The 24,057-nt window shown below is 46.3% G+C and overlaps 1 protein-coding gene across 1 annotated transcript in view; it reads right to left on the bottom strand.

Annotated features, from left to right (window-relative positions):
* NXN (nucleoredoxin) overlaps window positions 1-23,154 on the bottom strand; it is a 155,193-nt gene extending 132,039 nt beyond the window's left edge. Inside the window, exon 1 of the mRNA XM_059149154.1 lies at window positions 22,654-23,154. Within this exon, the coding sequence (XP_059005137.1) occupies window positions 22,654-23,031 (378 nt within the window). The 5' untranslated portion in view covers window positions 23,032-23,154. The remainder of the gene's footprint in view (window positions 1-22,653) is intronic.
* Window positions 23,155-24,057: the final 903 nt, after the last annotated feature.

Below are 24,057 nucleotides of genomic sequence, written 5' to 3'. Positions count from 1 at the left end.
TCAGCTGTTACCACAGAGGCAAGACCTTCCACCAGCGAAAAGATGGTAACTCACTGAAAGCTCACATAGGGTCCACATTTTTTAGCAATAAAGTATTTTTACTTAAGGTATGTACATTTTTAGACATGCTATCACATACTTACCAGACTACAGTATAGTACGAACGTAATTTTTATATGCATTGGGAAATGAAAAAATTCATTTGACTCGCTTTTAGGGCAGTAGTCTGGAACAGATCCTGCCATGTCTCCCAGGTCTGTCTGTTCTGGTCCATAGCAGCTTCCAAAGCCAAGGACACAGCCACAGGTTGTATCTCCAAAGGCTTCTCAGACCCCCCTCCCTCGCCTCCCATCCCCACTGCCCTGTGTGGTTTCCTCACCATCTTTCCCTCTCCATCCAATGCTGTCCACTAGATATATGGACAGTTCCTCACTTGACAGTGGTTTGATTTTTTTGACTTTACAACGATGCGCAAGTGATATGTTTTCAGTAAAAATCGTACTTCAAACTTTGAATTTGAATCTTTTCCTGGGCTGGCAATGTGCGGTGCCTCCCCTCTCGTGAGGCAGGTCAGAGGCCCCGAGCCACAGCTCCCAGCCAGTCACACCACCAGCGTGAATGAACCAGTACACTCACAACAACTCTGCACTCATACAACCACTGGTTTTTACTTTCAGGAGAGTATTGGATCAATTGCAAGAGACAGTCAACACTTTATTATAAAACAAACCTGGTGTCCGATGAGTTTGCCCAACTGCAAGTGTTTGGAGCATGTTTAAGGTAGGCGAGGCTCGGCTACAACGTTTGGGAGGTTAAGGTACAAAATGCATTTTCAACTTACACAGTATTTTCAACTTACGACAGGGTTTATCGGGACAATCTACACACAATTTTAAAAAAATTTTAGTAGCCACTAAAAAGTAGAAAAAATCTGGTAGAAATTAGTTTTCATGATAGAGCTTACTTAACCCAATATAAGCCAAAAGATTATCATTCCAACACACAAGTGATAAAAAAAAAAAAAAAAAAAAGGATTAATGAGACAGCTTCCATTTTTTCTTGGCACCACCTCACTGACATCTGGTATATATTTAATACGGTACATCTCAGGACCAGCCACATTTCAAGGTACTCAAGGTCACACATGGCTAGAAGCTGTTGCACCGTGTGGCTCTGGTCTCTTGCCCTCAAGTCCACTGTCTACATGGCTACGATGGTTATCTAATCTGATTATGGAAGGGCCCTTCTCAGAATGCAACAGTGGCTCCCATCAGGACACAGTCCTGCACCCTAATGTCCCTTCGCCTTCTGCCCCCTGCTTGCCTATTTAGGCTCATCCCTCACCATTCACTCCTACCTCTTATGTTGGGCTCTGGCAATGAGGAAACTGCAAACTGCAGCTTGTGTAACAGTGAGTATGGTAGAATACTAATTTTTTTTTTTTTAAACTCTACACCCAATATGGGGCTCAAACTTACAACCTCAAGACCAAGAGTTGCACGCTTCAATGACTAAGCCAGCCAGGCACCCCCTAATTTTGTTTTAAGCATATTTCTTTAATTTTAAAGACTTTATTTGTTTATTTGACACAGAGAGAGACAGACAGCGAGAGAAGGAACACAAGCAGGAGGCATAGGAGAGGGAGAAGCAGGCTTCTGGCTGAGCAGGAAGCCCAATGCAATTCCAGGACCCCGGGATCATGACCTGAGCCGAAGGCATGACTGAGCCACCCAGGTGTCCTTAAACATAGTTATGCATGGATATCTGAAAAACGTGTGAGGGTAGAGATGACAGGTACACATTTGCATAGAAAAAACTCCAGAAACATAGGCATCAAAATGTAAGAAATCATGACCCGTGGTTGGTGGAATATGGACAATTCTGAGCATGCTTCCTTCTGCAAATGTATATTTTTCTCATTTTTTTATAACCCCACAATTAAAAAAGGTAGTGGGAATAAAGGAACTTGCCGAAGGCATGGGCCCTAAAACTCAGCCCAATTACGGTATAAACGTTGCTCTGCATGTTTATTCGGTCCATCGTTATTCATGAATTCCATCTTTGCAAATTTGCCTCCTTGCTCAGATTTGTGACCCTCAAATTGATCTAGTGATGCCTTTGCAGTCATTCATAGACATGCGCTGGTGAAAAATCTTGAGTTACCCGCCTGCCACACATGTCCCAGAGGAGGTCCAACTAGGCAGCAGCACGCTGCCTCCTTGTTCCAGCCTGTCCTGTAAACAACTGTCCCTTGTCTGGTCTGTTTAGTGCCATGTTTTTCACACTTCTGTGCATTTTGTTGGTGACCTCACTGTTTAAAATGGCTCCTAGACACCACGCTGAAATGCTGTCCAGTGTCCCTGTGTGCAACAAGACTGTGCCATGTCCTAAGGAGGGAGATAAGCTGCATTCAGACATGGGCTCTACCACTGTGGCCCTAAGTTTAGTATCACTGAGTCCACAGGCTGTGTCGCATGCAGTGTCGTAAGGCAGAAAGAAGACTGAAACAAGTTCTATGCGTGGTCCCCGGGGAGGGAGGGAACCACGTGTGCCCACGGTCACCACGGCTCCATGCCGCATCCGCTCTCTGAAGGGCAAAACGGCAGAGCACGGCTTCAAGAACACAGCGCAGGGTTTCGGAAAGTATGTTCAAGCACACCAAGATGATGCATTAATAAGAACTGCCTCGAGGAATGCTTCCCACCCGAAGTTCGGGACATCTAAAGTCTCCTTCTAGGACAATCACTGGTCTGGCCCAGCAGCCCCCTTTCCGGACTCAAGGCCGCAGCCAAGTGTGTGTCCAAGGAAGGCGGCTCTGTGCCGACTGTGCTGCTCTCCACTCCGGCTTCCCTCTTCCTTGCCCAGGTCAGAATGATCTCCTGGAAACAGAGGGCAAGTTCCCGCGACCCCAGGCCCCGCAGCAAGGTACCCAGGGTTCAGGTCCCGGCGATCCCTCAACACGGGAAGGGCGCTAACTGCCTGGACAGGCCCTGAGATAACACGCCTCCTCTCCCTTCCCCGCTGGCCCAGCAGGAAAAAATGCCAAGGCCATGGAGTCATCCGAATGGAATTTCTCTTTCACACTTCGGAGCCCCATCAGCCTGGACTCACCAACTGAAACACCTGGCTCCTTTTAAATGCCTTTCTTTACATCGCCCATATTGCAGCCTTGGTCATAATCCCCTTCATAAGTGCTCAGTGTGGTTGTTCGGCAAAGAAACCTGTTTGTTTTTTCAGCGATGAGCTCCAGCCACTTGAGGCTTTCCACGGAAGGAGGTTTCCCCGGCGCCCCGGGCCTGACCCCGGCCCTTCCTCAGGAAAGGGCCTTGGCTTGCAGGCACAGGCTCCTGGGACAGGGAAAAATCGCAGTCCTGCTGTCTACAGGCCAAGATCCACAAAATCACTTGGGAAAAACAGGACTGTGACATTTCCCTCTTTCCAGGATGCTTATCTCTCTGTGCTACCAGCAAAATTTGGCAATATCCTACCGAGGCTGCTGGCCATTTTTATTTAAAGTGCCACCAGCGAGGCGCCTGGGTGGCTCAGTGGGTTGAGCCTCTGCCTTCGGCTCAGGTCATGATCTCAGGGTCCTGGGTTCGAGCCCCGTACCGGGCTCTCTGCTCAGCGGGGAGCCTGCTTCACCCCTCTCTCTGCCTGCCTGCATCTCTACTTGTGATCTCTGTTTGTCAAATAAATAAATAAAATCTTTAAAAAAATAATTAAAGTGCCACCAGGAAGGATATCAAGGAATATCATGGACCCAGCAGTAGGAGACCTGGAACCTAGAGGCTGGTCAACAGCGTGGCAGCATTCGCTCCGGGCCTCAGCTTTCTCAGCTGTAAAGGAAGGCAGCAGCTACATAATCCCCAATATCTTTCTCGGTTTAACATTCAAAGACCCCACTGCCCAATGCTATATAATAAGAGTATCTGTTTAACTATGATTCAAGCACAAATATACAGAAGAATGTACGTCTCTCTTAACTTTGAGACTCGCCTTATTGCTTGGAATTCTAGTCCTCTTTCTACCCAACTCCCACCAACTCTTCGATTCTTGGTCCCGACCACCTCATTCTTTCTTTCAATAAATATTTCTGCCTAACATTCATTAATAAGTTATACCAAATGTATTAAGGATGAAGACCATGAAGATGAAAGGTGCAGAGTCCCTGCCCTCGGCAACATTCTGGTCTGGCCGGACCGGACACTTGGCAGTCACCACCACCCGACCAGCTGTCATAGGCCACCGCCATGCTGAGAGCTTCTTCAACTCTTCATCATCTTCAAACTTCCACAGCGGCCCTACAAGGTAGTACTACTACCATTCCCATGTTACAGGTGGGGAACCGACTTGGGAAGATCAGAGTACATTGTCCAATCTCAAAGCTAGAAAACAGGAGAGCGAGGTCTGAGCCAGGTCACCCACGAGAGGGGTCAGCCTCTCCAGCTGCTGTCTGACTGGGTCAGAGCCGTCCAACTCAGTTCTCGGAGCTTCTGCTGGCAATCCCAACCCTATTACAATCAACTCACCAATCATCGTCCAACAGAGACTCTAAGTTCATATATAAATGTGTGTGTATGTGTGTACATACACGCACACATCTCTCATGCCTTATCTCCCTAGGACAATTAAAATTAAAAATGCCTTTGAGACCAGGGACTTTGTCCACTAATTTCACTGCATCCTGACACTGCCTGTGGCAAATGAGATACTCAAAAAGCACGTGACTGACCGAGGCTGGCCAGTGTCAATACAAAGCAATGAAAAGCACAGGCTTGATTTTTGTAATATGAGTGCAGATTGATGAGAAATCCAGCTTGGGAGCCTCTTAGTCCCTGTCATTGCTCCCCCTCTCCCCAACACTGCACAGCAGTGGAAAATTCCCAGAGAGATTTCTTTTCCTTTATTTCACAAACAGAAGCCATTAACCCCAGGTTTCTTCTATTGGATCAAACGAAGCACATTAGAAAAGGCACTTCTGGGGCGCCTGGGTGGCTCAGTGGGTTAATCAGCTGCCTTCGGCTCAGGTCATGATCTCAGGGTCCTGCATCGGGCTCTCTGCTCGGCGGGGAGCCTGCTTCCTCCTCTCTCTCTCTGCCTGCCTCTCTGCCTACTTGTGATCTCTCTCTGTCAAATAAATAAATAAAAATCTTAAAAAAAAAAAAAAAGAAAGAAAGAAAAGAAAAGGCACTTCTGCAACCTGGCCCGCAATGAGCTTCTTGGCTTTGACTTTAACCTCTTTGGTACGAAGGCATCAGTTTCCTACTACCTGGCACGTCCGGAATCCAGACCTTTTCTCATTCCAAGCCCAAACCCTGAGAGAGGCCCCGATCACTGTGTAAGCGGTCAGCTTTCCAAAGTCTTCATACATGAAATCGCCCCTCCAAATCAGAAGCAACAGAAATGTATTCTCCTGACCACCTGCCAAAGGAACTTTTGTTTTCCTTATAAAAGGTAACAATGTTCGCCCTGAGCTTAGGAGCCTGTGGTCACGCATCAGTTTCCAAACAGGCAGGTCTTGGTCTCTCTCTCTCTCTCTCTCTCTCTCCCCCCACCTGGTACTTGGTACTTAATTCTCTCCAGGGCTGGATCAAATGAACTTGCTCCTTCTCAACTTTCCCCCTTCATTCCCACATGGTTATTTATATCCAGAATATCTTTCTTTCTTAATCCACTGAACCACCCTCCCCCTCATTTGAAAAGGTCACTTTCAAGTTATTCTTTCCAGAAAGCTTTCTTGAAGGAGGTTGTCACTAACTCTTTTTTCCCCCCTCCGTTTTACTTTGCTCAGTAAGACACGATGGAGCAAGATTGCTTACTCTTTTCTGAAAAAGTGCCATTTAACTGCCAACTAGATCAAAAAGAGGTAAAAACAAAACAAACAAACCAAAAAAAAAAAAAAAAAAAAAAAGCCCTATGCTAAGACAAAGCATTCACAAACCAGATACACACTCTTTCAGGCAAGAGCACCATTATTTTTTTTTTTTTTTAAGATTTTATTTATTTATTTGTCAGAGAGAGAGAGAGAGTGAGCGAGCACAGGCAGACAGAGTGGAAGGCAGAGGCAGAGGGAGAAGCAGGCTCCCTGCGGAGCAAGGAGCCCAATGTGGGACTCGATCCCAGGACGCTGGGATCATGACCTGAGCCGAAGGCAGCTGCTTAACCAACTGAGCCACCCAGGCGTCCCAAGAGCACCATTATTTTGTTCACATAAGTTTTCATTACGAAAGTGATTACATTGAGAGCATTTGTAAATCAGGGACCCACCACCACAGACACCACTACCCTAACATAACGTTAAGCAATGTGGGGTATTTGGTCCAACCTTTCTTCTTATACATCTGTTTAAACAGTGTTGTACTATAATCAGGGTATCTGTATAATTTAGGATCTTTTTTGAATACAATATCTGAAGTACAGTTCTGTGTTCCAGCAAAGGTCATTCTCTCCATTTTTAATAGCTGTTCAACATGATTCTGAGACTGTAATTTACTTAACCATTCCATAGTGAACATTTCGTGTTGCCAATGTCTTACTATTATTAGGCAGCTTGAAAAGATACCTGCGTGAAGATAAGGTGAGGCAAGAATCATTCTAGTTTTGTTCTGTCCTACAGGACTTACAATCAATTCTCATTTATGACCAACTGTTCAGAAAATATTCTCCCTTCTAAACTGACACTCAGGGACACCTGGGTGGCTGAGTGCGTTGAGCCTCTGCCTTCAGCTCAAGTCGTGATCTTAGGGTCCTGGGATCAAGCCCCACATCAGGCTCTCTGCTCGGCAGAGAGCCTGCTTCTCTCCCCACCCCACCCCCCCGCCTGACTCTCTACCCACTTATGATCTCTGTCAAATAAATAAACAAAATCTTTAAAAAAAAACAAAACCAAAAACCTTACACTCATTCCCTTTCTCTTCTTAAATCAAATCCCATTTTATTTTTTTTTATTTTTTTTTTTTAAAGATTTTATTTATTTATTTGACAGAGAGAAATCACAAGTAGTCGGAGAGGCAGGCAGAGAGAGAGAGAGGAGGAAGCAGGCTCCCTGCTGAGCAGAGAGCCCCACGTGGGACTCGATCCCAGGACCCTGAGATCATGACCTGAGCCGAAGGCAGCGGCTTAACCCACTGAGCCACCCAGGCGCCCTCAAATCCCATTTTAAAGTTCACTAGGTCTTTGCAAAGTTTGCCTTTCATAATTTGTATTATCTATTTATCTATATAATAAACCTATTTAATTCCCACGGCAAACTTCTGAATTTCCGTAAGCAACCTGAATCCACAAACTTACAACTGAAGTAGTTACAAGTTTTCTCGGCTGCCACTTACAAAAATGAGTAAGGAATGTTCAAAGGAAGGGGAAAAGCTGTGTGTGATATTTGATATGACTTTTGATGTAATATTTGTGCATTTTTCTCAAACAACAGATGCATCCCGAAGATGTCGTAAAGGAGGTTTTTTCCCCCCTCAGTGGAAGAAATCACATCTTAAACATCTCTTAGGAGCTTACAATCTAAAACAGTTTGGCCTAATAAAATGAAGATCCTTCCATAATGAAAATAACAGACATAATCCCTTACTATTTCATAACTTTGGATTCTGGGGGTGATGGATTTTCTCAATGTGCAGCACACTCAGTAAATAAAAACTGATATTAAATACAGTTTGCCTAATACCAGTCATCACAAAAGACACAGCATAATACAAGGGGCTGGCATGGGGAAGTCTTTTGTCCCTGTACAGACCCAAATACTCTTGGAAGGGAAGAATGACAGCTCAGAGAATGAACCTCTTAATTTAGCCAAATGGCAGGGCTCAGCACTGGAAATTCCAATAGACACGGCCTTCTCAGTGCTTTATGTCAGTTCTAGAAGGGGCCCCTCTGCAAGGACAGGGAAAGCTGCTTTCAAAGTTCTCCTAGGCCCTCCGTACTCAGGGAACATGTCAGGCTAAGCCATTTCCCTTCTAGGGATAGTGGTGTCTGGGAGGATTCTGTTTCTTGTCTCTGTGTTGGGTTCAAATACCATGGCAGGCATGATATGAAGTTATCACAAGGCCATGCGATGACATTTCTAGTCTTTACCCACCAGGAAGAAAAAGTAGCACCTGTCATGGACAGCCAAGATCTGTTTAAAAGACTTAGCTTAGGGACACCTGGGTGGCTCGTGATCCCGGTTCTGGGGCTCCAGGACTGAGCTCCACACCAGGTTCCCTGCTAAAAGGTTTGGCTTTTTTTTTTTAAAGTGTGTCTCAGAGACACACACATACGTACCTGCTTGTATATGTACAAAGTACCTCTCAGGAAATATGCAAGACACTGGTCACGGTAGCCACTCTAGGGGAGGCAAGCTACAGTCAGCAGTGGGAGGGAGATTTCCTTATCCCTGCATGTCTTTCATTTTATCTGAAATTTTATTTAACATGTGAAGACATGGTCCTTTCACAAAACAAAAATTTCCAATGTTAAATCTACCTGTGTAGAAAATATGTAAGCAGAGACATTCGTATATGCAGGATGTGTTTATTCTTTTTTATTTAAGATTTTATTTATTAAATGAGCACAAGCAGGGGTGGCAGTAGAAGAAGAGAGAAGCAGGCATCCCGCTGAGCAGGAAGACCCATGCAGGACTCAATCCCAGGACTCCGGGATCACGACCCGAGCCGAAGGCGGATGCTTAACCGCCTGAGCCATCCAGGTGTCCCTATCTATTCTTTTTCTGGAAGAATATGTAAGACACTGTTAGTGATTATCTCTAGAAGGAGGATTATTTTTATAACTAAAAAATGAAATGCTGGCTTTCTCTTGCAAATGGGAAAAAAAATAATAAGTAGAAAACTGTGTTTACGTGCATGCAGAGTAAAGAAATGATAAATGGCTTTTTAACGTGAACATCATTCATTTGTTCTATGGATGAACACCGACAAATCCTGGCTCCTCATGAAGACACACACCATGTTTGTTCCAGGAATCTGGACTCTCCTGGTAACTACTTTCTCCGTGGCTGTATGAGCCAAAAACTAGGCTCTGGTGACCTCGGAAGAAGCACAGGAAAGCTGTGCTTCGAAAAGAGCCTCAAAACCAGAGTGTCCCACCACAGTCGCTGCAAATTAATACTCTCCACGACTCCAAATGAAAGTGAATACGTTCAAGTGGTATTAAGTAGTATTTTACTCTTAAGCACGTTTGTAAAAGTAGGAACAATGCATTCGAGGGCTGAAGCCAGCAACGTTTGGGAAAGTGTTTTCCCCCAGGAAAAGTGCTTTAAGGCATTTAATTCCAATTCATCCTCAAACCTAACATATGAAATGTCAGAATTCTTAGGTGCCAAACTGTTAAGCGTAGAACGGGTTTACGCTTCACCTTGAATAAGAAAATACACCTGGGTGAGAAAACAAGCCCATTTTCAAATAGGGTAAAATTTTGAAAGTAAACAGAGTAATTCATCCTAGAAAGTCAAATATTACGAAAAATCTATCTGCACAAGGACACTCGATTGCTTTGTAGCTAGTTTCCTGTCTCTTGCTAATTTTGAAACAAAATGCCACACTTAATTAGCCAGCCAGATTCTCATCCTGCCTGAGCCCGATGGGGAGAAATGGCATTAAGGAAAAGACTCCCTCAGGCTCTATTAGTGCCCTAATGAGCCAGTAGGGAGAGGGAAGTGTTGGGATAGGGACAAGGCAGCCACAGCCTTCAGAAAGAGCAGGATCTGGACATCCAGAACAAAGCGGGGTGCTCCCAGCTACACACGGACGGGGTCTCTGGCCATCCTACTCTGGTCTGGCTCCTCCTACAACGTCCTCTGGAGGAAACAAATGCACCAACACTACACAGGGGCCCAGCCGACCCTGAAACTCTCCTCCTGCGACAAATGAATTATATCCAAGAGGGAGAAAACATGCCCCCAAGATCACCTACCCCCAGCCATGGTTTCTTCACCAGCAGCTAACAGATGGAAGGAGCAAAGATTTTCAAAATGGGCAAAAAGGGGAGATTCTGCAAACTACAGATCGGTGGAGTTGACACCAACCCTTCAACAGATGCTACAGCTCATTAGAGTTACTAAACACACACTTTGGAAAAGAAGTAATCAACTTAGAAGCAAGCATGGGTTACACTATACAGAAGTCACTTCAGACTATCCTTCCTTGAAAGGGAATCGGCAAATTTCTAAGTTATAGCAAGCGATCTGTTCAGGTCTCTGACAGTCAATGTGAACTGGATGGAGAAATGCGGGCTGAATAATATATATCATTGGGCAAATTTAGAACTGGCTGGATTTTAAGTCATTTCGACAACTGACTAATAAACCAAGATTAGGCTGGAGGAGTCTTCCATGGTGTGACCTGGGCCTCCATCCCCAGATATAGTGACAGTCTGGAAGGAATCACGTAGTTCAGAACTCAGAAAGGATTATGATTATCATGGATGACCAGACACACATGTGAAAAGATTTTGACAGATGGCAGAAAATTATAAAATCTACGTAAACTTATTCTTTTTTAAAAATGTACTAATTTGGGGCACCTGAGTGGCTCAGTGGGTTGGGCCTCTGCCTTCGGCTCCATCATGGTCTCAGGGTCCTGGGATCGAGCCCTGCATCGGGCTCCCTGCTCGGAGGGAAGCCTGCTTCTCCCTCTCTCTGCCTGCCTCTCTGTCTCTCTCTGTTAAATAAATAAGTAAAATATTTTTTTTTTTTTAATTTACTAATTCATCTGAGAGAGAGAGAGAGAGAGAGAGAACACAAGCAGGGAGGAGGGGCAGAAGGAGAAGCAGACGCCCGGCTGAGCAGGGAGCCCAATGTGGGGCTTGATTTCAGGACCCTGGGATTATGACAGGGACCAAAGACAGATGCTTAACTGACTGAGCCACGCAGGTGACCCTAAGGAAGCTTATTCTTGAAGATAACAGATACAAGATTTGGGACTGTGTTCTCGTTTGTTTAGGTACTAAAATGATGAAAAAGACCTTGGAGTTTTGGTTGACAAAAAGGTCAGGGAGTCAACACGGTGTAATGTGACTGTCAGAAAAGCTAATGCAATCTCAAACTATGACAGCGTTAAGTTTAGATAATACCTCAACAAAGAAGCTAACAATGCCTGACCCTTTGTGCCCAGGACAGACCACCGTGGTATCTGTGTTCAGGTTTGGGGACTACCCTTTTAAGAGAGGTCCCAGACAATCTTGGAGAGGGCTCAGACACAAATGGCCAGCCAGGATGGGAAGGAATTCGGAACCCAAATCATAGGAGAAATGGCCAAAGGACCAAGGGAATCTTTCATCTCAGAGGCAGAAGAGCTGTCTACAGTTCCTTGATTGCTGGCCATCCCCGAGGAGAGGATGGCTGATGTCAGAATGGCCTTCCAAGGAGATGGTACTTTGTGGTCACTAGAATGCTCCAGCAGAGGCTGACCACTTGGCGGGCATCCCGCCATGGGGTTAGCACAGATGACTCAACTGGGCACCTGCAGTTCATTCTTATCCCCTCCCTCGGGTAACACATTCTCATTTTCCTTGGTAAGTGTCCCCCCACTCCCCACAACCATCCCTTTCCTGATGCTCAGTCCACTTGGTCTGTGACCCCACCCTCTGGCTCTACAGGTGAGGATATGACTTAGGTTTGGTCAATCAGAATATTACATACCCTGACTATGGGGACTGGTCCTGGGATGACAGGGTGACCAAGCTGGTCTCCTTCTGCTGGAGTTCTGAGAGGACAGGACACAAACCCAGAGCAGAGGTGACCCTCGTGTCAGTAGGAGAGTAGCCTGCTAGAGGTCAGGGCCCCAGCAGACAGATGGAGAAGGGCAGCCCATCTGGAGAACCTACGAGGTGGCCAACACTAGGACATATCAGAAAGAACAGCCTAGGATACTTTTTAACCAAAGAGTCAACATTCTATAGGCCTTTAGAGATTAAGGGGGAAATACAGATAAGGGGTTGGGAATGTGGCAAGGGGGCAGACCCAGAGAAAGTTTAAGTGGAAGGAGAAACTTTAGAGACACAGCTACCAAATGCAATGTGTAGACCTTATCTGGATTCAAACAAATAACTGTAAAAAAAAAAAAATTATGAGACTATCAGAGAAATTTGAATACTGACTGGTATTTGCCGATATTAAGGAATTACCAGATTTTTTTTAGGTTTGATAGGATAATGTGATATTTTTTAAAAAGAGTTCCCTAGTGAATTTTTTTTTTAAGATTTTATTTATTTGACAGATAGAGATCACAAGAAGTCAGAGAGGCACGCAGAAAGAGAGGGGGAAGCAGGCTCCCTGCTGAGCAGAGAACCCAATGCAGGGGCTCGATCCCAGGACCCTGAGATCATGACCTGAGTCAAAAGCAGAGGCTTAACCCACTGAGCCACCCAGGCACCCCAGTGAAATGTTTATGAAGGAAATGATCTGATGCCTGGAAGCTGCATCAAAGCAGTCTAATGACGGGGAGGGAGAGAGGGTGTATATGAGTTGGTGATCCTTCTATCTGGGTGCTGGGTACAAAGGGACTCACTGTGCTATTTTCCCTACCAGTGTGATGTTTGAAGTTTTCCATAATAGTCAAAAAATAAATGGCAGGAGAAATATACACAGACCAGACTCTGCTACTCCCTCCCAGCTCAAAAGTTAAATTGGAATCCATTCAGGACAACTGAACAAGCAGTCAAAGAGATGGTCTAGAATTCTACCTATATTCAAAGACACAGAGGTGTCATCAAATCAACAACTGGCCAGTAATTATCCCTGTCCTAGTAAGAAACTGCAGGGAAACAAGATCACATGACCGGCCACTAGATGCTGAGTCTAGGTGCCCAGTGTAAGAGAAGGCTGAGGGTGGGAGTGATACAAAAAAAAATAAAAGTTGGGCGCCTGGGTGGCTCAGTGGGTTGGGCCGCTGCCTTCGGCTCAGGTCATGATCTCAGGGTTCTGGGATCGAGTCCCGCATCGGGCTCTCTGCTCAGCGGGGAGCCTGCTCCCCCCTCCCTCTCTGCCTGCCTCTGCATCTACTTGTGATCTCTCTCTTTCAAATAAATAAATAAAATCTTAAAAAAATAAATAAATAAATAAATAATAAAAAATAAAAGTTAAGATCTGTTCTCTCCTGTACTCTGAACAGGCAAAACATAGGGGCTGGAATATCCAAGCGCCTGGCGAAAACATTTAAAAGGCACTTACTAAGCACTCGGCACTGTTCTAAATACTTTTCGAACATTAACTCATTTAACCCTTAACAGCAACCCTATTAAGTGGACATTATCATCTCCATTTTAAGGACCAGGACCTAGAGACACACAAGCCTGGTAGCTTGCACCAAAATCATGTTGCTAGAGAGTGACAGAGGTGTGATTCAAACCCGGGAAACTCAGGCCCAGAGCCCACACTCTTACCCCCTGTGCAAGATTCTGAGCATTCACTTCTAATAATGGAGAATTTGTGAAGATCCGTGGAGACAAACGCTTTCTTAAGCTGCAGCTAAGCAGGGGTCCAAAGTGGAGAAAAAGCTGTCCTCTCTCACCTACACTCACTGCCATCCAGAGCTGTGGTTTTTCCCCATCGCAGGTTGTTCCGCCCAATCTGTATATTTCACATCAAACCCTGAAAAATGATTAACAGATGAGGCAGCTGTGCTGTGAGCCACCACGATCAAAAGAAAACTGTCTTGACCTGATCACATTTAAAGGGGAAAAAAGGCAACATCTTCTGATTTTAAACAGACTATATCCATTCAGATTTCTATCCCTGGCACGCTGACCAAAAAAGACAAATAAAAAGCAACACGACGGATTCATCTGTATAAAATTCTCATAGGAAAACAAAAAGAGAAATCCTATCCCTAGAAGAGTGAAACTCACCACACCCTGTTTTATGACTATGCAACAATGATCTGAGATAAAAGCATTCTTAACTGGCGAAATATTACTTGAATTTACCTGTAATTGGTGTCTGCATTGAAATAATAAGATGGGGAGTGGGTGATAGAAAGAATGCTGAATTTAAGCATACATGGTTTTTTAAAAAGGATTTTCTTAAGTGTAGTTCAATGCACCGTATATCTGGTCCAAGAGTTAGGACCAGCAAGCAGCAGAAAATCTATGTTTGCTTTTAATCATGGATGCCACAGAACAAAAGTTTCCATTACAGGGTTTCACTTGAGAATAACAGCACTCAAGCAATTTTCAATTACTATACTTCTTACTTGTCATAAAGCAGAAAGCACATGTTTGAGATTTTACTGGAAGTTAGAACAGCAGTTTCTGAAAACCTCATAAAAGGGAGGACTGATTTAGTCCTAGGATCTCTGCAGGATACCTGAAGTTCAATTTTGTCTCTGAACAAAAGCACTGTAGCAGCCCGTGGGCTTTGCATAGGATAAAGGGAGTTGGGGGCACTTCACTCACTGGCTGATCTAAAAAAAGCCAAATCATTAAAAGGCCCTTAGAAACCACCATCACCACCACCACCACCATGGAAAGGAAGCAACAGAAAAGAAGCTCTGGCTTTCCCATCTTCCAGACAAATGCTTTCAGTGGTTAAAACTACTTCTATCTTATTTCAGGGTCTTCTATGCAGATCTAGAGTGAATTCACACCAGAAGCCATTTGTTGAAAAGAGAACTTCCAGCTCCCTCCTCTTCCATGGAGAACGTTTGATGTGAACGTTTTGTAAGATACAATTTCACGAACAGAAAGGACTGAGTTGCATTTAAGGGAGTTCAGCTGAGCCCTTTCATCTGACACTGTGACCCTAATCTAATAATCGGTTCTCTTTGCTTCAGTTCTCCAACTCGAACATACTTTGAAAAGTTAAAGTGTTTGGTATCTACTGATTACTAGCTGCTGAAAGATGTAATAGGCGTGCATTTCTGAGTTCCTTGGAAGAAAAATTCTTGAGAAACACAAACTATCTATGAAATACAAAAGCTTGGAATGGTAAGTCTGCAGATAGAAGACTATTTTAATGGCCTAGGATTTTTGACATTTCAAAAGTGGAGAGTAGAGTCTTTTCCTATTTTTGAGCACAGAATTACAGGGCAATCGAGTTACACGTCTATTTGCTTGTGTAAGTGCTCTCTGAAGCACCCATTAAGGAACAAAAACAAACAAAAACACCCACATACTGCAGATATATACAATTATACAATTCAATTAAGGCCCAACTCTAATATTAAGTGTTAAAATCAAGCTCTGTAATAGTGAAAGTGCACATTTCAACTTAACACGGTATGGAAACTACCAAGTTTTCCCGTTCCCAGTAGAAAAGTCCCATGACTACTTTCTGTGATCACCTTACCCACAGTCTCTGCACCTAAGAACTGATTAGCATCCCTTCCCTCTGGTTGGTTTCTGTCCTCAAGGAGCTTATGGTCTAAATGAAAACAAAAACAAAAACCTGAGGTGCCTGGGTGGCTCAATCAGTTAAGTGACTGACTTAGGCTCCTGTCATGGTCATGATCAGCAGGAGCCTCCTTCTCCCTCTCCCTCTGCCCTTTCCCCCACCCCTGTTCATGCTCTCTCTTGCTCTCTCTCTAATAAATAAAATCTTAAAGATAAATAAAAATAAATGAAACAAATAAAAAACAACCTAAGTGCTAGACTATTTGTGCACAGAATCATCTCACGTAGAGGGAAAAGAGACAGGAAAGCCTCTTAGGGAAACAGGAAGACCAGGACTGAGTTTAAAAGTTCCCAACTCAGGGAAGCCTGGGTGGCTCAGTGGGTTAAAGCCTCTGCCTTCGGCTCGGGTCATGATCCCAGGGGTCCTGGGATCGAGCGCCACATCGGGCTCTCTGCTCTGCGGGGAGCCTGCTTCCTCCTCTCTCTCTCTCTGCCTGCCTCTCTGCCTACTTGTGGTCTCTGTCAAATAAATAAATAAAATCTTTAAAAAAAAAAAAAAAGTTCCCAACTCAGTCAGGAGGAAAGAGAACACCATGCAGGTGAGGAAGGAGACAGAACAATCAAGGACCATGCTCTAGAATTTGGACTTGACCCCTAAAGCTATGAAGAACTACTAAAGAATTTTTAAGCAGGAGAATGACATAATCAAAGTTACAATTTTGGATCTGACCATTCTGGAAACAGTCTAGAGCAGTGCTGTTCAAGGTGGGTCTGCAGGCCACTGCTTGCCTATAAGCTGTTTGTTAATGGTCCACACAAGGTGAGTACAAACACTGAGAATGAGTACTCAGAAACGTTTATGGCAGCTCAACATTGCAACAATATTGGGTTTGTGATTGATGGGTTCGTCTTATTGAATAGGACAGAGACCAGCTTGCATGAGGTCAACTTATGGGGTGGTTGCAGGTGGTTCAACCCAGACAGAAAGAAAAGACGGAGTCATGTTTAGTAAAGGCCACGTGCATTGGTGTGACTGGAAATTAACAAAACAAAATAAAACTGACCATTGACAACAGACAGCTTGAGAAGCTGGTCTGAGAATCATTTCAGGGGTCAAGACTAGAAGCAAGGAGGGGCGCCTGGGTGGCTCAGTGAGTTAGGTGTCCGACTCTTGGTTTCATCTTGGGGCATCATCTTGGGGCATAATCTCGGGGTTGTGGGACTGAGCCCCCTGTCGGGCTCCATGCTCAGTGTAGAGTCTGCACCTTCTCTCTTCCCCTCCTCTTGTGCCATCCCTCTCTCTAATAAGTAAATAAAATCTTTAAAAAAAAAGGGGGGGTCACCTGGGTGGCTCAGTGGGTTAAAGCCTCTGCCTTCGGCTCAGGTCATGATCTCAGGTTCCTGGGATCGAGCCCCGCATTGGGCTCTCTGCACAGCAAGAAGCCTGCTTCCCCCTCTCTCTGCCTGCCTCTCTGCCTACTTGTGATCTCTGTCTGTTGAATAAATAAAGAAAAATCTTAAAAAAAAAAAAAAAGATTGGAAGCAAGGAGCCCCAGGAGAAGCTGCTGGTGCACAGTGGTCCAGATGAAACCTGAAGTCGAGCAGTGATGGTAGGGATGGTGAGAAGAGGTCCAAGCTGAGAGGTATTAAAGAGATCAGATCCACACCAGGACTCGGTGCCATGTGGATGTGAGGGGTGCAGGAGAAGCAAGGATGGCTCCTGAGATTCCAGGACTCTTCTTTCCTTTTAGAAAAATGGCCAGGTATAAAGCAATAGCATGCAAGGACCTCATGAGAGTCAGGACCAGCAAAAAGATTCTGAGTTTGTAGCCATTTTCTTGGAGTGCCTTTGAATGAGCAGAAGAGCAAGTTAATGAAATACAGAAAACTAAGCACCCTGGCGGTTAGCACTGAGCACTGCTGGGAATTCAGTGTGTGAAAAAGGAAAACAGCCTATGCCAAGCCTATGCTCTCCCCCCTTAAAGGAAATCAAGCCTCAAGGAGCCCAGTCTATTCATTTGGGACCAGCTGGAGCCCTGGAGTCCCAAGTACTATTAAAAAAAAAAAAAAAAAAAAAAAAAAAAGACCCTCCCCCGAGGCTATATGCTGAGGGACTTGCTCATCTCCCCACCCCAGCTGTGTATAACACAAACCCCTCCTTCTCAAATTTGTGCAGATATTAAAACAAGGCCTCAGACCAAAGGGAACAATGATAAAAGAGGGGTTGTGGGTAGAAAGCGTAAATGAAATCAATGACCCTAACCTCAAAACCCGCAGCTTTCCTCTTGTGCTCCGGTTCACAACCCTGTATCAATCAGCAGGGGCTGTGGACAGCTAGCCAGTCAGGCCTGAATTGCTAGCTTGAGGACTGAACAGTAACGCAGCACGGGCTACACTACCCATCTGAGCAAACCCATCCGACAGCATTGCAGAGCTAGGAAGGGAGGTGGCAGCGTTAGGGGGTGAGGTCTTCACCTCTCCACAGGGCGGGCACCATCCTCTTCCCAGGCAGCAAGAGTGGCGATCTGGCAACGCTCGGGCTGCCCAGACTGAAGCAGGCAGGATCGGCAGCAGACACGCCTAACAGCTCTGGCAAACCACAAACGATCACCAAGTACATAATTAATCTCTTTCAAGAAGGGGGTCTCATCATCTTAAAGTTGTTACCCTTTATCATGTCTGGGCTTCACTGATCTGATGTCTCAAGTTTCACCGGCAAGTGTGAGTATGGGGCTCAGTAAATCTCAGAACTCTCAGTTCTTTCAGGAGTGGTATTTTTTATTTTTATTTATTTTTAAGGATGTATTGGTTTATTATGTATTTGAGACAGAAAGAACACGCATAAGCAAGGGGAGCAGCAGGCAGAGGGAGAGGGAGAAGCAGGCTCCCACTGAGCAGGGAGCCCAATGTGGGGCTCGATCCCAGGGCCCTGGGATCATGACTTGAGCAGAAGACAGATGCTTAACTGACTGAGCCACCCCGGTGCTCCTAAGGAGCGTTATTTTTTAAATATTCATTTGCTTTCGTTGTTTCATTCTTCTAGGTCTTTCTCTTCGGTCCTTTCCACTGAGTTCCTTCACCATATCCTCCTGGATGCTGGTAAAAGTCATTTGTTAGAAAAATCCAAACGGTTTTGCATTTCTGTAATGTGATACATGCCAGAGGCTCAAGCTCTGAAAGAATTCCTCAATTTCACAACAATTTAGGAACAACAGCTAGCACTTACTGAGCACATACTACACGCAGGTGCTATTACCATCTCCACTTTCCCGGTAGGAGACCTGTGGCACAGACAAGCAGGGCAATTTGCACAAGGTCCCACAGTTAACAAATGACACAGCCAGGATCTGAGCTCAGACATCTTCATGATGCAGAGAAGAAAAATTAAAGGTTTAAAAAAATACATGACAAATGATGGAACAAGGAAAAAGCCTCTCAAGGAAAATTGCTCTTATTACTTTAAGTGAACCATGGTCTTTTATTAGACAGATCCAAGTCCTGGAAACGAAACAAACGGAGGGAGCCCATGCTGCCTGGTCTAGGCTCCTTTTGCAGAAGGCAGAAAACCCCGATTTCCAAAGCTGTGCTTTTCTGCCATCTTTCAGCGCCTTCCAAGTGGTCTGTCCCGATCACAGAGGTCATTCTCCTGGATTTGAGGGAAAATGAGCTGGAAGCGATGGAGCTCTAAGACTCCTTGGGTTGATACCAAGCTTGCCCCTTTCCAAAGAGCCAAAGGGATTTTGGTGAATTCTAGTTCAAGCCTCTGACTTGAGTCTGACCCAATACAACCACCCAGGACAAGCCACCTACACAGGGAAGCAAGAAGATTCCACTTCCGCTGACTGGAGCAGGTAGACCAGGGATACCTCCTGGGTGCTGGTCTCCTGCCTCCAACTTTATCTTTTCCTTTCTGTCTGGCAGGAAGTTGAGGCCAAGCCAGACCCCAGCAAACCTGTGTGATCCAAGACCTGTGGTCCCGTACCATTTCGTGTCAATACACCCACACTGACTAAATGTAGTCCATCAGACATCCCGCCCAGGCAGAACGGAGTCCAGTGGCTTTAAAACCAAAACCCTTGTTCCCCTCTATGACGCTGAAATAGATCCTGTGGATCGACTCTCCTAGTCTGACAGCTAAGCAACTTATCCTCATCTGAAGGAATAGAGCAAATCCCTGAACTTTCCAACTACTCATCCCATTCTCTCTCTACAGAAATCTGAAAAATGTCTACCAACAAAACAAAAAGCAAACCTACTTATTAAAACAAGTCTAACTACCTTAACTTCAAGATTATATGTTTCCTGACAAAACTGCTCTTATAAAAGGCACTCAAAGTTCTATTATCATCTAATTACAATTTCTATGCAGCTATTTATGTGTGTGTGCTTGGAAGCTAAAAAAAAAAATGAAGCTTTCAATTACTTTTGCACCTACCACAAAAGCAAGTAGAAACAGGACAACCTTTCACCGGGATTTTTTTTTTTTTTCTTAAATGCTAGAGTCCTTTTCTTAAATGCTGTTTTCTCACAGCTCCAATCAAGGTGAGCAAAGCCAGGCAAAATGCAAGCATAATGTATATGGTCATCCCCAGACTTTCTTACTACATAAAGGGGAAATTGATAAAAAAAGAAAAAAGTACCACACAGCATTTTCTTTCCCCACCATAATTTTTCAATTTTCTTTAGAGTAATGCCAGCCAATAACTAATTAGAACCATACCCTTTGTCATCCCAATGGGAAGCAGTATATGAAAGGATGTAAAGAACAAATGTTAATGAGAACTTTTAAAAATTAGTAATCTGGAACTCTAGTTGCCCCTCTGTGTAAAACAAATTCTATCCTTTGAAACTATTTTTAGAGTTGGTGAGACAACATGGTCAGGGTCCAACAGCAAGAAGGTAAGTAAGTGTTTACCCACTCAGCACCCTGAACTGAACTGGGGATGCGCTGGCCTTCTTCACTGTTCTTATTATGAAGTTGCCATCACAAGCTCACAGACTTACTTCTAAGCATCTCAATTTCAGACAGGAGAGATAAAAACTCGAAATTTTTTTAAAAAAGAAGGGAATTGTTTATTCTCTTTGATTTCAAGGGAGAAAATACTTCCTGTCAAAGTGAGTACCTTGCTTTTGTAGTTCCTAAAAGTATGTTTTCCATAAGAAACACTGCTGAAGTCTTTTTACCTGGTATATCACAACAAATATATCCGGGATCAGATCTCAAGCTGCCCAACTGCGAACATCCAGAAGCAGAAACTACAGCCTTAAAAACTGGACTTCTTTACCAGAACAAAGTGAACCAGTGGATGCGAGACACAAAAACTGAGAAAAAATGAATTTTTGACATGCTCGGCACCACGGTTTGGCCATGCTCAGCATTCTGAACTGTATTTTCAAATGAGGGTCTGCCCTGTGTGGTCCAGACTTTCACCCCGGTGGAATGAGCAGGTCCAGACTAGGGACAGAGACCCATTTTTTGTGTGTGTGCAAAAGGACTAGCCAGGGCAGAGAGAACCAGGCATGGCACAGATCATATGAAATAGTCTCCTTTTCCAAGAAAAAGCTTAAAACATTTGCAACACATCTTAATTTGCTTCATGTTTTTACCATCCAGCAAATTTCCTTTATCCACTGTGAAAAACACAATAGGCCTTAGGTCTGTAACATTTACCATCATTATGTGTTTGCAAAAACTAGAAATCATTTGTATTGCCCAATAAGGACATTTTATACACACTGGTATACTACAGAAATTCGTGGTAACAATGAAAATATTTTTTGGTAAATCATTTCTGAACATTATTCCTCCCTCAACAGATCATCAAAACAACCACCAAGGAAAACAAAGAATTCCCATACATCTTAACCAAATAAAGGACTGGCCATTCACATTCATGCAGTATCAAGTACATAAATCAAATAGGAGCAAAATCATCTAAAAAGTGGTTAAAATGCCAAGTTTTGCCTCTGTGTGGTTAGTGAGCCCATGTTTTCCCAATGTTAAATTTACAAACTGTATTTGTTAAACTGTATTTCCTACTTTAAATCCCAAGTCTGTACCTTACACTGCCTGGGGATCGATGATTTACTGGAGACATTTGGGGTCACAGTATAAGCCTTTTGCTCTTACTAAATCTAAATCATGCTTCTCAACAAGACTCTGTACACATAAAAGGAACACACGGCAGGCCGTTACCATCCTCCCTAGAGGCACCTAAAAGCCCCCGAACGGCCCTTCTCCTGTCCACTCCATAAACTAAGATTCTCCTCTGAAAGGGAAGGGGCTAGATTCACACGTTGCGTCAGGCTCACCAATTAGGCAAGAGCTCTCCAAAACTTGTCCTGTTTCGATTCATGACGAAATTTCACGAATTCGTTTTCTTAAAACAGACACCTTCATCCCAACTGACACTTGAAAACCCAAACTAATTTCAGCAGGAATGAAAAGTTGACAGCGAAGTGTAAATTTCCCCCAATCCTCGTTTCTCCACTTTATCTGCACCTCTGTTCAGCGTTTAATTGAGACAACCCGGACCCAGCAACTAGGGGGCCGCACGGACGGGTCTGTTCCCGTGCCTGGGAGGCATCTGGGGAAGGACCGCCGGACAGGCAGACAATGAAAAGCTCCCCGGTGGCCACCAGTCGAGCCCGCGGGTGCGGAGGGAAGAGAAGAGGAGAGGAGTGAGCGCCCCTCTCTCCCAAAGCCACGGTCAGCGGCTGCCCCCCGGGACGCAGGGCGGCCTGGCCTCGGAGTCCCGGGTCACTGGGTGGGGGAGGGGCGGGGTCCCCTGAGAAGCAGATTTCTTTTGGGGAGAGGAAACTTCCTGGTCTGGGCATTATGGGTAGGGGGCGAGCGCCTCCCCCACCCACTACAGGTATCCGCCGAGAGCCTGGCGGCTAAGGGAAGGAAGCAGCCCCTCCCCACGCCTCCGGCCGGGAGCGCGGTGTCACGGGGTCGGGACCCCCAGCGCGGCCGCCCCTTCTACGAGGCTCCCAGCGCGTGGGGACCTGGCTCGCCACTCCTCGGGACGCAAGCCGGGATCCAGGGCCGGAGGGTGTCAAACTTACCCCACGGGAGCGGTCTGACGCCCGCACGGAGGAGTTGCCGCGGGAGCCCCAGGACGGCGGGGTCCTCCGACCGGGGCGGGCATACACAGAGGAAGGGGACACTGAGGGACACGAAGGGAAGCGCGAGCAGGAGCGCACGCAGGAGCGTGAGGGGCTGCGAGGGGCGCGGGCGAGGCCGGCGAGGACCCTGCTCCCCCAACTCGCGGGCTGCTCTCCTAGGCCGGGGGCGCCGACGAGGCCCACGCCGCTCACCTTTCTGTGCTTCTCCTTGTAGGGCAGCGCCAGCCACGGCATGTCCCGCACAAAGTCCTGCCACTGTCGCTGGTCCTGGTCCGAGGACACGAAGACTATCTCCAGGCGGCGCCGCGGCTCGGGCTCCGCGGCCGCCCCGGCCCCCGGCCCCGGCCCGGCTCCAGCCCCGGCCCCCGGCCCGGCCGCCGCGTCCCCCCGCAGGCGGCCGTAGAAGGCGGCCAGGCTGCCGCTGAGCTGCGCGCAGGGGGCGCTCAGGCTGCAGCCGAAGTAGAGCCCGAGCAGCGAGATGCCGCGGGCGCCCAGCGAATGCACGTCCACCTCCTCACCGCCGCCCGTCACCAGCTTCTCGCCGAGCAGCTCCTCTAGGAAGCCCGACATCCTGGCCCACCGCAGCCCTGGGGCACCCGGGTGGGCAGGCGGCGGCGACCCCGCTCGCTGGGTCCGCGAGGCGGGTGGAGGCGGCGGTGGCGGCGGCGGCGGCAGCGGCGGTGGCGGCGGCGGCTGGCGCGGGGCAGGAGAGAGCCCCGCCCGCCCGGGCCCGCCCACGCCCCGCCCCGTCCGGGCTGCCCTTGCCACGCCCCCTCCGTGGCAGTCTCGGGCCACGCGCTGGGCCCAGATCTGCTGCAGCTGGCCAGCGGGGCAGGGGCTTCCACCACGCTGCGGAACCGCCCGGGAAAGCGCCCGGGGCGAGAAAGCTGGCGGGAAACGCCCCACTCTGAGGGCTTTCTCCCAGCTAAGTGCAGAGAGAAGAAGGGTCCGCGGAACCGGCCTCTCTGAAGCTGTAGTCCTCCGGGAGCTGGACTTGGCCTCCAACCTTCGAACTCTTGATTCTCTCCGGACCTCCCCCAAACATTCCCACAGTACCCCCCACCCGAGTGCTCGCTCGCTTGTGCTCTTCTCTCTCTCCCCAAAGCCTCATTGACCATTTCGTACTCCTCTGGCCTCTTGCAATGCTTACAGGACTTAGCATCTTCGTACACAATTACTTCATCAGCCTGGGTCTCACTTGCACTACTTTCTCTACTGTATGTTTCGTGTATGTTTTTGTCTACTATAGGAGAAGCGGAGGACGCCACCTCTTATATTTTTCAGGTAGCTTCTGATCTGGAGCTAGGGATACGTGAGAGAGTCCACGATACTTGCACGTGGGTCACAGGTCTCCATGTGGGGGTTCAGTCCACAGGTCGCAGCAGCCATTCCCCTCCAGCGAGTGGCTCTGTTCCATCTCCACAAGTGTAGGCAACAGATGCCACAGCGTCTTTCAATCAATGCTGATTGCACTCCTGAATGGGTTCCATAGCTTTTATCAAGTCTGATGATAGTTAAGAAAAATTCTAGGAATTTTTTTTTTTTTTTTTTTGCCAGCTGGCATGATGCTACCCTGTGCTTAGCTTAAACAGGTGG

This window comes from Mustela lutreola, chromosome 15, assembly GCF_030435805.1.
Source record: "Mustela lutreola isolate mMusLut2 chromosome 15, mMusLut2.pri, whole genome shotgun sequence".
Lineage (NCBI taxonomy): Eukaryota > Metazoa > Chordata > Mammalia > Carnivora > Mustelidae > Mustela > Mustela lutreola.
The sequence above is the reverse complement of the archived record's forward strand: the minus strand, read 5'-3'. Positions and strand labels throughout refer to the sequence as shown.